At 52.2% G+C, this 14067-nt stretch overlaps 3 protein-coding genes across 3 annotated transcripts; 2 read left to right on the top strand and 1 right to left on the bottom strand.

Moving 5' to 3' along the window:
• Nucleotides 1–1212: 1212 nt before the first annotated feature.
• COCSUDRAFT_66444 (spermidine synthase) lies at nucleotides 1213–5127 on the top strand. Its single transcript, XM_005647385.1, has 9 exons — nucleotides 1213–1649; nucleotides 1812–1940; nucleotides 2331–2437; nucleotides 2754–2839; nucleotides 3262–3359; nucleotides 3700–3756; nucleotides 3984–4099; nucleotides 4394–4510; nucleotides 4818–5127. The coding sequence occupies exons 1-9, from the start codon at nucleotides 1488–1490 to the stop codon at nucleotides 4900–4902; spliced, it is 957 nt and encodes a 318-aa protein (XP_005647442.1). The 5' UTR covers nucleotides 1213–1487; the 3' UTR covers nucleotides 4903–5127.
• COCSUDRAFT_47731 (Pkinase-domain-containing protein) lies at nucleotides 5123–11008 on the bottom strand. Its single transcript, XM_005647384.1, has 12 exons — nucleotides 10763–11008; nucleotides 10580–10639; nucleotides 10301–10428; nucleotides 9857–9974; nucleotides 9615–9676; nucleotides 9366–9443; nucleotides 8759–8903; nucleotides 8277–8486; nucleotides 7546–7755; nucleotides 6957–7163; nucleotides 6347–6436; nucleotides 5123–5890 (listed from the first exon to the last, which is right to left on the bottom strand). Exons 1-12 carry the CDS (start codon nucleotides 10826–10828, stop codon nucleotides 5723–5725), a joined length of 1542 nt encoding a protein of 513 aa, XP_005647441.1. The 5' UTR covers nucleotides 10829–11008; the 3' UTR covers nucleotides 5123–5722.
• Nucleotides 11009–11340: 332 nt separating this feature from the next.
• On the top strand, nucleotides 11341–12723 carry COCSUDRAFT_8671 (single-stranded RNA 5; the record flags this gene model as incomplete). The annotated part of the gene is made up of 4 exons (XM_005647383.1): nucleotides 11341–11464; nucleotides 11674–11794; nucleotides 12118–12241; nucleotides 12592–12723. Coding segments are annotated over 4 exons (501 nt in total), but the record flags the coding sequence as incomplete, so codon positions are not given.
• Nucleotides 12724–14067: the final 1344 nt, after the last annotated feature.

Genomic DNA, 14067 nt, shown 5'->3' with positions numbered 1-14067 from the left:
TTTTTCTGATTAGCGAGTGCCAAACGGCACGCCCAGCCCTTGCTTTGGGAACCCCTTGCCACACGACCTTGCAATTTCATGGTGAACGTGAATACGACTCACCAATTCACATCAAATTTTGCTTGCTTGCTTCTAGACGGCCTCAGAATATTTTCGAAGGAAGGCACGTTCCTGGGATACAAGGAGAGGGCCTGCTGCAAGAGCCTGGAAAAGGCACAAGCAAATCCAGATGGGATGCCTCGACCCAACAACACAGTGCTGGGGTTCCTGAGCATATCTGACAAAAGTCAGACGAGGCATAGTCGTAACTCTGCCAGGCCAAAGGATGCCAAGCGTCGCGCTATTGTGTAGGCCCGCGCTGAAGTACCAACCCAGTCACACAGAGTGTCTACAGCACAACAGGATCTCACGGCCAAACAATGAGGGGCAGACCCAACGGAGAAAGCCATCGAAAAGTCCGTGCAAGCCACCGAAGCTGCGCCCACCTAGGGCTTTCCCGGGCGTGTGCTAAGCTTCCTGCCTGCTGAAGGGCCAGAAAAGCTGATATGGCAACCCATCGCACCCCTCAGCAGCAGCGCACAAAAGATGAGCCGTGCTAGAGCCCAACATCCTCATTTTGTGCCTGGTTCGGCTCCCAGCCTGTGCGGCGTTCCGGCTCCGGAGCACAGATTCTGACGATCAAATTGCCCCGGAACCACCCGGCGCCGCTACTATACACCTCACTCTACAATCCTGACCAACGATCGGTGCCATCGCTGAGCACGCCGGGATCGGCACCAAAAAGTGCTCTTCCACAGCGCGAAACAGCGGGACAGTACAGGTTGAACCCAGGCCCCAGGCTGCTAATCCCGAGCAGGGCGTGCGCTGACCTTTCGAGGAGCTCCTCACAAGAGCTCGGCCTCAGACCCCGCGTCCCCGGGCCTGCTCAGGCGTAGCATTCCAAGCCGCCAAGAACCCCAACTGCGGCTTCCCGCCACGCTCCGCTGCTCCCCCGGCTGCGCTCTCCAGGTTATTTCAGGTCTCCATCGAGATCGGCTGAGTTTCTGCTACGAGGTCGTGGGCTGGTGTGTGCTAGCTTTTCGTGATTTCCTGAAAGCGACCTGATCCGAGGCGGCGCCTTCCCACGTGGAATCTTATTCTTCATCTAAAGGATACGCTTTTTGCAGTGAATGGAGCAGAGAACATTCGCATGAAAGCTTGCAGAAGCATCGAATCTGAGTTTTTTTTCCTGCACAGTAGCGACATATTTCCATTGAAAGAGCATTTCTGTGAGTCACAGCAGGCTGGCAGCTGCTAGGTTTTTACAAGTGCCAACTGCATTGCAGCAAAGAGGCGGGCATTGTTTGAGAAGGCCAGCGACACAGTGCCCATTTAGGCCCTTTCGTAATATAGCATTCCGCTGCTGCGACAGGGGAGCAGGTCCAGTTATCAGACAAGCCTCTTGTGCCAGGTCGGTCGGCGGCAGGGCTAGTAAAGATAAGACAAGTATGGCAGGCCACGATGAAGCCAAGGCGAAGCCTGGAACGGCCGCAGAGGGCATGGGAGTGGCCAAGGCCGGCTGGTTCACAGAGCTGAGCACCATGTGGCCTGGCCAAGGCCTGTCACTCAAGGTGGAGGACATCTTGTTCCAGGGGAGGTCCAAGTTCCAGGTGCTACATCGGAACCACGCCCTTTCCTGCCTAGAAACTAAATTAGGGTTGCATAATGCACGGTAAAAATGTGCATTGATGTTCAGAGAGGCATGTACTCTCTGCACTGCAAGTGGTAAGCATGAGGCATGGCCTGTTGTCTGAGCTATTATTGTGCTGCAGGACGTCTGTGTGTTCCAGTCTCCTTCCTTTGGGAAGGTGCTGCTGCTGGATGGAGTCATACAATGCACAGAGCGCGACGAGTTCTCCTACCAGGAGATGATCACCCACCTGCCGCTCTGCGCTCTGGAGGTGTGACCTGCACGATGGCTTTGATGCCTCTAATAACCCTGTGCATAGCTTGAGCTTGGGTGACCAGCGTAGCGCATAGAACGGCGGTCTGGACAGAAGTTGATTGATCAGCCGCTTGCCGGATTGGGTCAGCATGCGCAGTCTGTTCAATGGCGCGCTATGGATTCGACGCATGGATGTGCCATACAATATCCGGCCGTCTCCTGCAAGCCTGTTACATGCGTGCATGCCAAAGGCTCTCCCATGCACTTCACTATGATCATTCTGGGATTTGAAGGCGGTGTCTGCCGTGCGACCAAGCTGCACGCTGCCTAGCGGGAACATATGTTCCTAGTTTCAGAGAAGCCGTAAACAAGGATCTCATGCTCAATGTGCATTTTCCCTGCCCAGGCGGAGCCGAAAAAGGTGCTGGTGGTGGGCGGCGGCGATGGCGGCGTGCTGCGCGAAGTCGCGCGTCACCCCTACGTGCAGGAGATCACCCTGGCAGAGATCGACGAGTGAGCGACGGTTCCTGCCCCCAATCTACATCGCAGCAGCACTGTCTGTGTCACTCGCTGAGAGACCGCTAGGCCTTGACACATGTTGTAGCTGCCTTGCGCTGCCTACAGAAACCAATGCATGATATATAGCATTACTTGTGTCACGCATGGCGGCAATACAGGCCATTAAACTGAGCTGTACACAGTGATATACCATCCGGCGGCTGTTAGCAATGCAGGAATTCTGCCCATGCAGGATGACAATGCAAATGCACCTCTCTCCTGGCACAGCAAGACTACGAGAAGAAGTTTGACAGGGAGTTGATGCGCGCAGGATGGTGCCGGAGACGTCAAAAAAGTGGTTCCCCGAGATGGCGCTCGGCTTTGACGACCCCCGCGTCTCCGTCCACATCACCGATGGTGAGACCTCGTGCCGTAACATTTACACGTCTCAATTCATATCACTTACTGCCGCATGCACTACATTCAATGGGAAGGGTGAAAAGGGCCAAGGTGTTGTCCCGGTAGAGATGGGGGCCCGTTGAGATGTGCCGATGAGCATGTTCATGTGTGCCTTGTGCCACATGGCCACCAAAGCCCCTACTGCTCAACCCTCTGATGCGGCATGCCTTTAATCGGTGCTCATGTCCTGCATCTCAGCGCCAAAGTAGGAAGCTTCCGGCAAGCGCAGTACATTGCGCCATGCTTGCCAACCTGCAGGCCGGATATGCTCCCCGTTGCTGGCTCTCAATCTGCCGACATACAGCAATTGGGGTCTTGAATGCTCAAACCTCTAAGAACCATTGGAGAGTCCTCTAATTGAACGCTTTTGGTGCATGCAGGCATCAAGTGGGTGCAGGAGGCTGAGCCGGAGACATATGACGCCATCATCGTTGACTCATCCGATCCGGTCGGCCCCGCCGAGGTCCTCTTCCAGAAGGTGCGCGCCCAATTGCTGCATTAAAACTCACATGGGTTTTCCAAATGCGTGCTCCATAGCAGGGGTATGCAGAATGCGTGGGCGCTGTGTTGTGCATTTTAAGAATATGTTGCAGGCACTTGGATCTGTGAAAGGATTTTGGCCAAATCGTGCATGCACGTGGGCATTACATGTGCTAAGATACTTTTGCCGGATTCAGCACCCATCGTGTGCATTGCCATTGTAATACCGAATGCTCAGTTCGGCAAATTATGTCCTGTCCTCTGTTGTGGGTGGGGTGATAATGAGAGACAAGCTGAGAACGTTTTGATAATGGAAAAGTTGTTGTGGTGTTGCGCAGCCCTTCTTTGAGGCCATGCACCGCGCTCTGAAGCCCGGCGGAGCCATCTGCACACAGGTGAGGCAATTCTTCCCTTCATAGCGGCTTTCAGCTCCTTGGCGGTCATTCGTACTGCCGCTACGTTTGGAAAAGGACCTTCACCATACTCTCACCCATGGCTGACTGCTTCCTCTTTCTTTCATATGATGCCCTGGCTCACCGGCCTTGATATTGCCAAATTGCACTAGGCAGGCAGCGCGATTTGCACCAGTTAAAAGATGACAAGTATCCGAATTTGTGTGCAGGGAGAGAGCCTGTGGCTGCACCTGGACATCATAAAGGAGCTGGCTGCCATGTGCCACGAGGTGTTTGTGGGCGGCAGCGTGCAGTATGCCTACACCACCATCCCCACCTACCCAAGGTCAGCACACTGTAATCATCCTGTCACTCCACTTTCAAGTCTTTCGGTGATGGCAGGCCACAAGCTCTGTAATGGTCTACGACGCCTACAGGAACGAGAGCGATTCCTTAATCACCATTGCACTATATGTTTATTGCCAGCATTGGATACTGTTGCCTTTGGTGTGACGATAGAGCTACAAGGGTGATCCGAACAGCTGAAGAGATGCTGCATTGAGGCGTGTTTGCAAAACAGTGAAATGCTGTGAGCAATCGCATATGCTTGAATGCTGAGATTGCTTGTTTGTGTTCGCAGTGGGCAGATCGGGTTCATGATTTGCGCGAAGGCCACCAGCTCAGGAACGCCCCTCGATCTGAGCCAGCCCAGGAGACCGCCACCTGTCGCCCCCAAGGCTGACTACCCGCCCCTCAGGTGCGTGCCTGCGTGCATGCCTGCAATGGGAGCCTGATTATGTAATTGAGCTTTCCTGAGTTAGATACTTTGGTCGGTCAGCTGTTATTTACTCAGCAGGCTTTGTGGTGGGCAGGACAAGTATACAATTAAGCTATTGTCTCATGATGTCGGATGTCCTTCTGAAGCTAACGCTCTCTTGGTCCCTGAAAGCTATGAAGACAGCAGTTTTCCTTGCCCTGCACATGCACTGTATCTAGTCTTGCAGCAGGACGATGAAGCATAGAATAAGCTGCGCATTTGAATGTGTGCTTTCTTTTGCTGACAGGTACTACAGCGGGGAGATGCACCGGGCTGCTTTTGTGCTGCCCAAGTTTGCTCGTGACGCCCTCACAAACAGCCTCACACTCTAGTGCTGCACAGCTCTCTAGACATCACAATTGCATATTAGAGGATTGCCAGAGTGGCTTGTGGGCCAAGTTCTGGCGATCGGACAGATTGCTGTGGATTGTTGAAATGCTTCTCAATCTGAATTATTCATGTGAAAAGCTTAAGAGGTGTTCCTCCAATTGGTAATCCCGTCTTTTCACATCGCCTGCATCTGCTCGACAGTATTTGTAAAGATCTGGAGATGGACTAAACAAACAAATGACATACTTGGTACTGAATACCTCCTCCTTGAAGCATCTCACAAAGAGGTTTCCGTAGAAAACACACAAGAATGGCAACGAGGAGCTTTGCAACTACTGGAAAGTTTTTCCGAAAGTCACTCCCAAAAAAGTTCCAATCCCGCATGAGCAGTTTCTGGTGCCACATGGCCCTGAGAACCTTAGGGTGCACTTTGCCTCTCAGGGGAGACTGGTTTGATAAGCAATGCAGTGCTGCCTGGTACAAGGCTGCATTTACTCCTACATGAAACCAACCGCCACATCTTGCTGAGCTGCTGTGGCATGCATGCTATCAGCACACATCACTCATGGCTCCATCGGAGCTCTGCAAAGGAGACAGTGCCTGAGGGCAAGGCAGCCAGTTAGATAACATGGCGTGAACACCCCGTTCGCCCCGACACTTACAAAGGCACAATATGGTCCCGTTAATAACAATCTTTTCTTCACAGCACCACTATCCCTTCACAGGAAGGTCCTATCCTAGACAGTGCAGCCACGTTGGGGAAAACTGACAAGGAGACCTCTTGGGGATCCTAAGGGATTTCTTTAAGCTCCTCCTGTGTTTTCACAGGATGGCGCCTTTGCGGTAGTTGGTAGCGGTGCGCTTGATTTGGCTGGACTGCATGTTGCGCATCATCTCGCAGAACTCCTCGTAGTCGATGTCTCCGTCCTGGTTCTTGTCCACGTCCTTCAGCACCTCCTCCACATTCTGGTCCAGGTTCCCCGGCAGCTTCTGCATGGATCACATGACAAGTCTGTGAGTAACTTGGTTACTCGTCAATTTCTATATTATTGGGTATGAGCTGCACCTGGTCTAAACTTCCTGGCAGCTTCTGCATTTCACATGATTCCCCTGTAGTCAATTGGTTCAACATCATTCCTATGGAATTGAGCATGAGCTGCATGTGATCCGGATTCCCAAACAGCTTCTGCATGATTCACATGACAACACTGTAAGTGACTGACGATCTGAACGCTGAGAATAAAGTGCATGTGATCCTGGCTTCCCTGCAGCTTCCTGCATACAGCATGGCAGTGATATTATTGCATCAGCATGCACACAGGATGCACCCCACAAGTAGACGTCAGACAGTAAGAAAACTCCGCCTGCCTGGCCTTGCAGCTGCAACGCTCAAGCGAGCAAGAATCGGTAGCCCGCAAAGTATCACTGAGAAGGCAAGGAGCGGACCTTGAGGGCCTCGGTGAGCTCCTCTTTGGAGATGGTGCCAGAATTGTCAGTGTCAAAGTGCTTGAACGCGCGGTACATGTTCTCCTCAAGCTGCACCCACACGTTACAATGTGAGCAGGGATTTAACGCCATTGTCACATGTGACCACACGACAGCTCAGCAGCCAGCATGGTGTCTGCTCAAGTAAATCCATTTTTGGCATACCTCATGCTCTGAATGGTATCTGGAAGTGCGTCGTTTGCAAGGCAGATAAGGTTGCGCCAGCTCACTTTCTCTCCACAGTATACTGTAACATGATGCCAGCAACCGAAGGTACACAAGCAACCAGGGGGCCTAAAGGATTAAAGCTGAGGTAGGATAGAGGTGAGAGAGAACAAGCGCGCCTGCAGCTGGCTCATGATGGCGGCGGCGGCGAGGAACTCAATGTACTCGCAGCACTAATCAAGCACGACTGATAGACTTGAGCGGGGGTTTTCGAAGGTGAAACAGGGTCTGAGGGTTAAGGTGATAACTTGGGGACTTTAGGAGCCGCGCCTGTAGCTGGCTCATGCTGATGGTGGCTTACACTTGCTTGGACCAAAATGATCCTCGACATCCCTGGAGAAAATACATGCAACAGGACAGAACGCGCCTGCAGCTGGCTCATGTTGATGGTGGCTGCGAGGAATTCGTCGTAGTCGATGCTCCCGTTGGCGTCAAAGTCCATGGACGCCACGAGCGCCTGCAGCTCGTTCTGAGTCACCGCGCTCCCCTGCTGCTTCAGCCCCTCCTTCAGCTCCTCCATTGTCACCGTCCCACTCTTGTCCGTGTCCAGCGCCTGCGCGTATCATAGCAGCTAAAACCTTCACACCCCTGTTTTTCTGTGCGACAAGATACGAGCCGCACTGCTTTCTTCCGGCCTGTAGATAGTTGCATGCTGTGGGGTTGGAGTCAATGTTGCATTCAATGCCAACATCTCCTGGCCGAGTTCCCTCGACTCTACTGAACCTTTGCGCAATGCCCCGGCCTGTTCACATGATGCCCCTCCCTCAAACAAATCGCAATCCAAACGTGATGCAGCATCTTGAGTGCTGCATATGGCCGCATGTGTGACAAGGCCAATTCTCCGTTTAGAACAAAGAAATTTGGGGGCCCTGGGGGTGCTAAAGTTTGGTCCAGCATTTACTGACCCTTGCCAGCCCCACACGTGCCAGCCCTACCTGGAACATGGAGCGCAATCCGGCGATCTCTTCTGGGGACATGCCACCCGCGATGACCTTGAGGGCCTCCTTCTTGAGCTTATTCATGTTGAGGAATCCGCGCATGCGCTGCAGGATCACGTTGTCCAGCGGCTTGTCGCTTGCCGTCCCGTTCTCCTTCATCCAGCTATGGCCCAAAATTTGCTCTGCAGTCGCGCGCTTCTTCGGGTCCTGCACCCGCAAATTATTGATATTACCTCGCGCTAAATAAAGAAAGTTTAATTCCCAACCAACTGCCTTGGTTCGTCGCTGCGCGGTCCTTGAAGTGCTGCAGTCGCATGCGAGCCCCTGTCAGTGCCAAATGAGGAATGCGACACAATAATAACACTGCTCTGGTCGGCACTGATGAATTGCAGCAGCAGCATCTGAAACCCAACCTATCAAATTTAGTTGAAATCAACCCCTTTGGACCACCGGGTCTGCCGCTCAGCACAGGGTTCCATATCAAACTACATCTCCCTGTAAGATGCACAGAGAGAGCCCTGCCGTAAGCGTTTATGTGAGTGCTGCAGCAGCCACTCACAGGCATGCCAATCATGACATGAAAATGCCAGATGACACTTCTGGGGGTGCTGCAGCAGCAGAAGAAACCTCTTCTGGTGGCAATTCAGGCGCACAGATCGTTGAAGTGTAAAACCCGACAGGCAGGAAAGTACATAAGCACTTGGCAAAAGCAGGAATAGATCTCGCACCTGCTGCAACATGGCACGCACGGCAGACTTGGCCTCACTGGAGATGTGGGGCCAGGGGTCGGTGGCGAAATCGATGTACCCCTTGGCGACGGCGTCAAAGATCTGCTGCTCGGTCTCGCCCCAGAACGGCGGCACGCCACTCAACAGGATGTACAGCATCACTCCGCAGCTCCAGATGTCCGCCTCCTTGCTGTACTTGCGCTTGAGCACCTGTGGGGACACTTGGCTTTCAAAACATCCTGCGACGGGGATTGCGCCTGATTTTGCATATATCGGCATGGCAGAGGTTCTGCATTGGGGATAACTTGTTTTAATTATGTCTATGTGGGGCATGTATTGAGACAGGCTGATGGAATTGCAGCATGCACCGGCTTAGCGGGTGGGGATACATCGAAATCACTGCCAAATCCCATGCATGGTCAAGGGGAATTGGCTTGCTTTCGAAGGAACGCTTCCCTCCGAGGCTCAAGAGTTGCTCACACCTCCGGTGCCACATAGTAGGCACTGCCGACAACATCGTTGAAGAGCTGCCCAGGCCGGTAGAAGACTGACAGGCCAAAGTCAGTGGCCTTCAGCGGCGAGTTGTCCTCCTTGGTGTACAGCAGGAAGTTCTCGGGCTTCAAATCCCTGCAGCACAGCAGTTCACATACTCAGCATTGCTGCATGAACATAGACAAGGCACTGAGCTCCGTAGATGTCTTATGCTAATCGGGGCTCGTCCCGGCTGGCAGGGGGCGGTACAAACACTGAGCACTGTGCCCACGATAAAAATGGGTCTTGCCTGGACCCGTTTTGCGAGTCCATCAAGTGGCAGCACTTTGGCAGCAATTAATTGCAGCTTGTCTGCAGACGCACCTTGCCTCTTGGCAGTAAAAGCATGTCTCTGATGATAAGAATAACAATGAACAAGACTCTAATATTGCATGCATGCATGCATTAATGTGAGCGGGGCATACTTGCATGCTTAGGCAGGTGTTGAGCAGTACAGCTGACATCCAAAAGGATGCAGCCGTCAATGTTGTGGAGCATGGGAATTTGCATGCATGCATGCATACATTTTTAGCAGGGGTTCACGGGAGCATAGCTGACCTGTGGATGACTCCCAGCGAGTGGCAATGCGCCACAACGCTCACAATGGTGCGTATCAAGTTCGCTGCATCCTTCTCCCTGCATGCATATATTTTTTGACGTTTGAAACTAATTGCGCAACAATTGGCATGCCCTACAGATGTGCTAGCAACTTGCCCGCCTTTGAAAAGCCAAAAATGTGACATGCGTTCCATTTACTGCCATTGACAGAAAGAATGCAACTCAAGAGTATGTTGCTGTGTATCTCACGTATAGTGTCCTCTGGCGACAATCCTGTCAAAGAGCTCTCCTCCAGAGCAGAGCTCCATGACCTGTGTGCACACCACATGCGCCAATCAGTGCACAAAAAACATTTGTGGTGTTTCTGTTGGAACATTAAGTAACCCAGTTGTTCATATCAGAATGAAGCAGAGGATGGTGGCAATGCAGGACACCCTGAACACAAAGTCCAAGGAGACGATGGTGATTTGTGGAAAGCAGCAGGTGCTCACCAGGTGAATGCTCTGTTTGTCCTCGTAAGCCCCGATCAGCGTGACAATGTTGTCATTCCCCTTGAGGTGATGCATGATCTGCACCTCCCTCCTCACATCATCCACATCCTCTCGTGTCCTGCACAGCATCCCCCCTTCAACTTCATTTCATTGTTATCATTATACGCCATTCTTGCCAAAAGGCAAGGTACGTCCTGCAAATAAGCTGCAATTTAAGGCTGCCCACAGTCCACCCCCTGTTGGCCTCGCCAGATCCAAGCAAGACCCAATCAACCGAAGGCGTGGTGCTTTGTATTGCTTCAATTTGCCCTTCCGTATACGTCTATTTGAAGGCAACAGGAGGCAGGCACTTGTTTCGCGATCCAGATGCAGATTGAGTGTTGCTGTTCGACCTTGCACTGTTTAAAAGATACAGGACCGAATGAGAGTGGGAGGGCAGCTCACAAGAGTTTACGTTTGGCAATGGACTTGCAGGCCAAGTCTTTGCCAGTGCTCTTTTCAGTAGCGAGCCTCGTCGTGCCAAACTGACCCCTTCCAAGGACCTTTCCGAGGGTGTAGAAATTTGTGACATCCTGTGTTAGCAGACAGTCTCAGGCAATAGTGGCTCCTGCCATCAGAGGAAGAAATGGATCCGTTGGCACGACAAATTGTGGCGAGGGACACCACGAATGACACAAAAGGTTCGTTTCTGAACGCATCGTCCAATCAAGTATTAGAAGCTACCTCGGTGCCTTTTCCAAGGACATTTTGAGTCAAGCGATCCCTGCTGTTGGCCGGTCCACCCTGGCCAAAAAGATGATCTTATGAGAGGTGACCACATGTAATAAGTAACTGAACACCCATCCAACGTGCGTCTGCAACTTGACCTCTTATTGAGCAGATCGAATTGCTGGCATGGGCTCACACCTTTGCTTCATGCTTGGATTTGGGCTTTTCTTCCTTTTTGCCGAATTTGGGCAGGCAGTTGCCCATTCTGGATGCCCTTGACACCCTTCAATCGCTGATCACAACCCTAGTGGTTGACAACAACGGGAGATCAGTTGTTCATTCTGGTAGAGCCTTTTATCCGCGTGCAGGGTTGGGCGCTTGTTTCACAGGCTCAGTACTGAAGACAATCACGCGGATCAATATACCAGAGAGTGTTTAGAAACAAGGGAGGGAGATGAATCGATCTTCCAAGACAGCATCTGCTCAGCTCCCAGCCCTAGCCACATGTGAAAAACCCTATTATGCAGCGCCCCAAAGATACGGGTCGTCGACGTTGTTTCACGATGCATGTCCAAGAATGCTCGTTGCGCCAATTTCATCGTGCAACCAAGTTGGTGTGCCCATGCCAACATCCACCAAAATGCTCGCGGAAAAATGGATAATATCAAGACCTGGCAGAGCAGGTTCCGGGGTCTCGGACAGAATAACTGCACAGATCAGGATCTACATAACAGCACTGCGATAGGATCTCGGCTTTCCTCTTCGATCTAATAAATATGGGAGTTCCTGGACTTTTTGGATGGCTCAGGAAGAAGTACCCCCTCATCGTGAGACCTGCTTCTGCTGGAGCTGAGGAAATCCAGGGCGATGGGGACAGCTTTTGCGACAACTTATACATAGGTGTGTCGTCAAACTCAATTAAAATCAGTCCAAGTGGTTTTTGTACAGTATATGAGGCGTCTTGACGCTTAAAAGGGAGGATGCATTGTTTTTTGGTGTTTCAGGAAGATGTGCACGACCATACGTGAACATTGACTGCTGATCCAATGCAGGCTGACACGTGCATTTGCATAGACGAATTGAAGTGATACAATTGGCATGATGCGCAGATATGAATCACGTGATCCATGCCTGCACACACCCGAGCTGGCGGTGCACCCCCTACCTGAGCGAGGAGGAGATGTTCCTCGACATGCAAATATACCTCGACCACCTCTTCAATACTGCCAGGTTTGGCCCAGTCCTGCAGCCTGGATCTTGACGCCTGGCATAGTTTCTCACACTTTGTCACTAGCAAAGCACCTGCAGAACATACAAGGTGACCCAGCCACAAAGAGCGCATGCTACTTCAGAAGAGCAGATTGACCCAGGATTGTGCTGTCTAGTATCCAGCCAGTCATCTCTGTCTGGTCATGGACTTGGACGTGGTCTAGCAGCTAATAGAAAACGGCTCCTGAGAAGGGCGTGAAGGTAAGGCCCCTTGCGCTCCCGACCAGGTATAACTTTACTCTCCTGGAAGCCCATTCTGAACCATATGATGATTGTGTGCGCAGGCCAAGGCGGCTGTTCATGGTGGCAATGGATGGAGTTGCGCCTCAGGCGAAGATGAACCAGCAGCGCACGCGCCGCTTCTTCAGCGCCTACCGAGAGGAGCTCTCCAAGGAGCTGGAAATTGAGGTCTGCCCTGACAGAGCTCTGCCATCGCATGCTTCAATGAGGCATCCATGAGTGCTTCAATCTCGCTGATCAGGCATTCATACGGTGTTCGTTGCGCATTGCGCCTGTGCACCAATCTTTCTGAGGAACAACCAGTGGTAACAATCGCTGCCCCACGAGCGCCGAGGAAACGTCCCAGCAATCCAGCCTGCATAAAAGTTTTGCCTCTCGTGTCTTAGGGAGCACGCATGCGTTTCTGGTGATCGTCGTTCCGGGCCACGCAGGAATGCATGCGGAGCGCTCTCCATTTTGAGAGTTGGTCATTCCCTGTGCAGGTACGGAGGGAGATGGGGGCTGTGCTGGGCCCGGAGGCGCGTATTCCGGAGCTGCCGAGTTTTGACGGCAACGTGATAACGCCCAGCACGGCGTTCATGGCGCGGCTGGCCGGCATGCTGCGCGCGTTCTTCGCGGCCAAACTTGGCGCAGACCCCTGCTGGGCACGCTGCGCTCTGCTGCTCTCCGACTCCAGCGAGCCAGGCGAGGGCGAGCACAAGGCAAGCACTTTTGAGCGTACACCAGGAGCATGTTCTAGGCAGACCAGAAGTCTAGATCCAAGACAGATCCTAAGGGTCCTTAGGATGTCAAAGCCTGCCTGCTTGCTCTGGAATTGGTTTTTTGCAATCTTCGAGCAAGCCTGCCGGTGTGGTCCAATTTGTGGTCTGTCGGTCAGTCAGTAGGAAGGGCTACACATTAAATTTCTCCAGCTTGCAATGAATTACATCATGGAGTTTTCAAAGCGGGTGTTATTGAGTCTGAAAGCATGTTGTCTGATGACTGACTGTAAAATGTTAAAGTAGCGGTTGGCGTTCTGAAGTGACGGTTCCCATTGTCTGCGCGCAGATCATGCGTTTGATACGGCACCTGCGCACGCTGCCTGGCCACGACCCCAACACCCGTCATGTCATCTATGGCCAGGTCTGCCCCTCCTGCAGTGACTTCTGATTCGTGTGGCATCTCTTCACCTCGTTTATCTTCCTCCGCATACAGCATGGTTAGAGATTCCCCCGTGATGCTGCTCTATGCCAGTCTAAAATTCTTTCTCAGAAGGTCTCATGCCAAGATGAATCTTTCAGGGCAGCAAACTAGCATGGGTATGGAGCGCTTGTTCGTTTTTTTTTTGGAATTTGGTCATGGCCCCGGCTGGCGGTGTAAATATTGAGCACCGTGCCCACGGCTGATTGGTTCTTGCTTGGATCTGGCGAGTCCTGCCTCTTGTAAGTGCAGCTTGTCTGCAGTCGCACCTTGCCTCTGGCAGGAAAAGCGTATATTTATAAGGATACTGATAGTGTGATGTAAGCGCAGGACGCTGACCTCATCCTGCTGGCGCTGCTGACGCACGAGCCCCACTTTGCCATTCTGAGGGAGGCCCACAGGGACGCCGCGGGAGACAATGCAGACCTCAAAGACATGCTGGTAATTATTTTGCCTGTTTCTAGATGTCCCTTGCACCACTCTTTCCAGGGGGTACTATATTTATATGTGAGATACACTACCCCTACCTTCTCTGCTCCGCGTCGTCATGGCCCAATAATTTTTCGTTGTTGGAATTTTTCGCCGTTGGGTCTTTTTTCCTGATTAGAATTGCTAGCACCCTTGCGGGGCGCGACAGATTTGCATGCAAATACCCTGTCAAGCTTCCCTCTGATGTTGGGGGTGTCTGAAGCTATCAATTTATGTCATTCTTGTACAGGTGCAGCAGCAACCGCTGGAGTTTCTGGACATTTCAGTGCTGCGCCAATTTCTGCGCCACGAGTTTGCAGAGCTGCTGGCTCCAAAATCCGTGTCTC

The sequence above is a fragment of the Coccomyxa subellipsoidea genome (genome assembly GCF_000258705.1).
Source record: "Coccomyxa subellipsoidea C-169, whole genome shotgun sequence".
In the NCBI taxonomy this organism is placed as follows: Eukaryota; Viridiplantae; Chlorophyta; class Trebouxiophyceae; family Coccomyxaceae; genus Coccomyxa; species Coccomyxa subellipsoidea.
Note: the sequence above shows the minus strand (reverse complement) of the source record. Positions and strands in the feature narration are given on the sequence as shown.

Excerpts from the sequence above, each read along its gene's own strand:
- COCSUDRAFT_66444 (XM_005647385.1), top strand. The coding sequence starts at position 1,488 with ATGGCAGGCCACGATGAAGCCAAGGCGAAGCCTGGAACGGCCGCAGAG. Across the intron at positions 1,650-1,811 it reads AGGGGAGGTCCAAGTTCCAG|GACGTCTGTGTGTTCCAGTC; the intron begins GTGCTACATCGG and ends ATTGTGCTGCAG. Across the intron at positions 2,438-2,753 it reads ACCCTGGCAGAGATCGACGA|GATGGTGCCGGAGACGTCAA; the intron begins GTGAGCGACGGT and ends TGATGCGCGCAG.
- COCSUDRAFT_47731 (XM_005647384.1), bottom strand. The coding sequence starts at position 10,828 with ATGGGCAACTGCCTGCCCAAATTCGGCAAAAAGGAAGAAAAGCCCAAA. Across the intron at positions 7,164-7,545 it reads GATTGCGCTCCATGTTCCAG|GCGCTGGACACGGACAAGAG; the intron begins GTAGGGCTGGCA and ends TGATACGCGCAG. Across the intron at positions 6,437-6,956 it reads CGCGTTCTGTCCTGTTGCAT|CTTGAGGAGAACATGTACCG; the intron begins GTATTTTCTCCA and ends GTGTGGGTGCAG.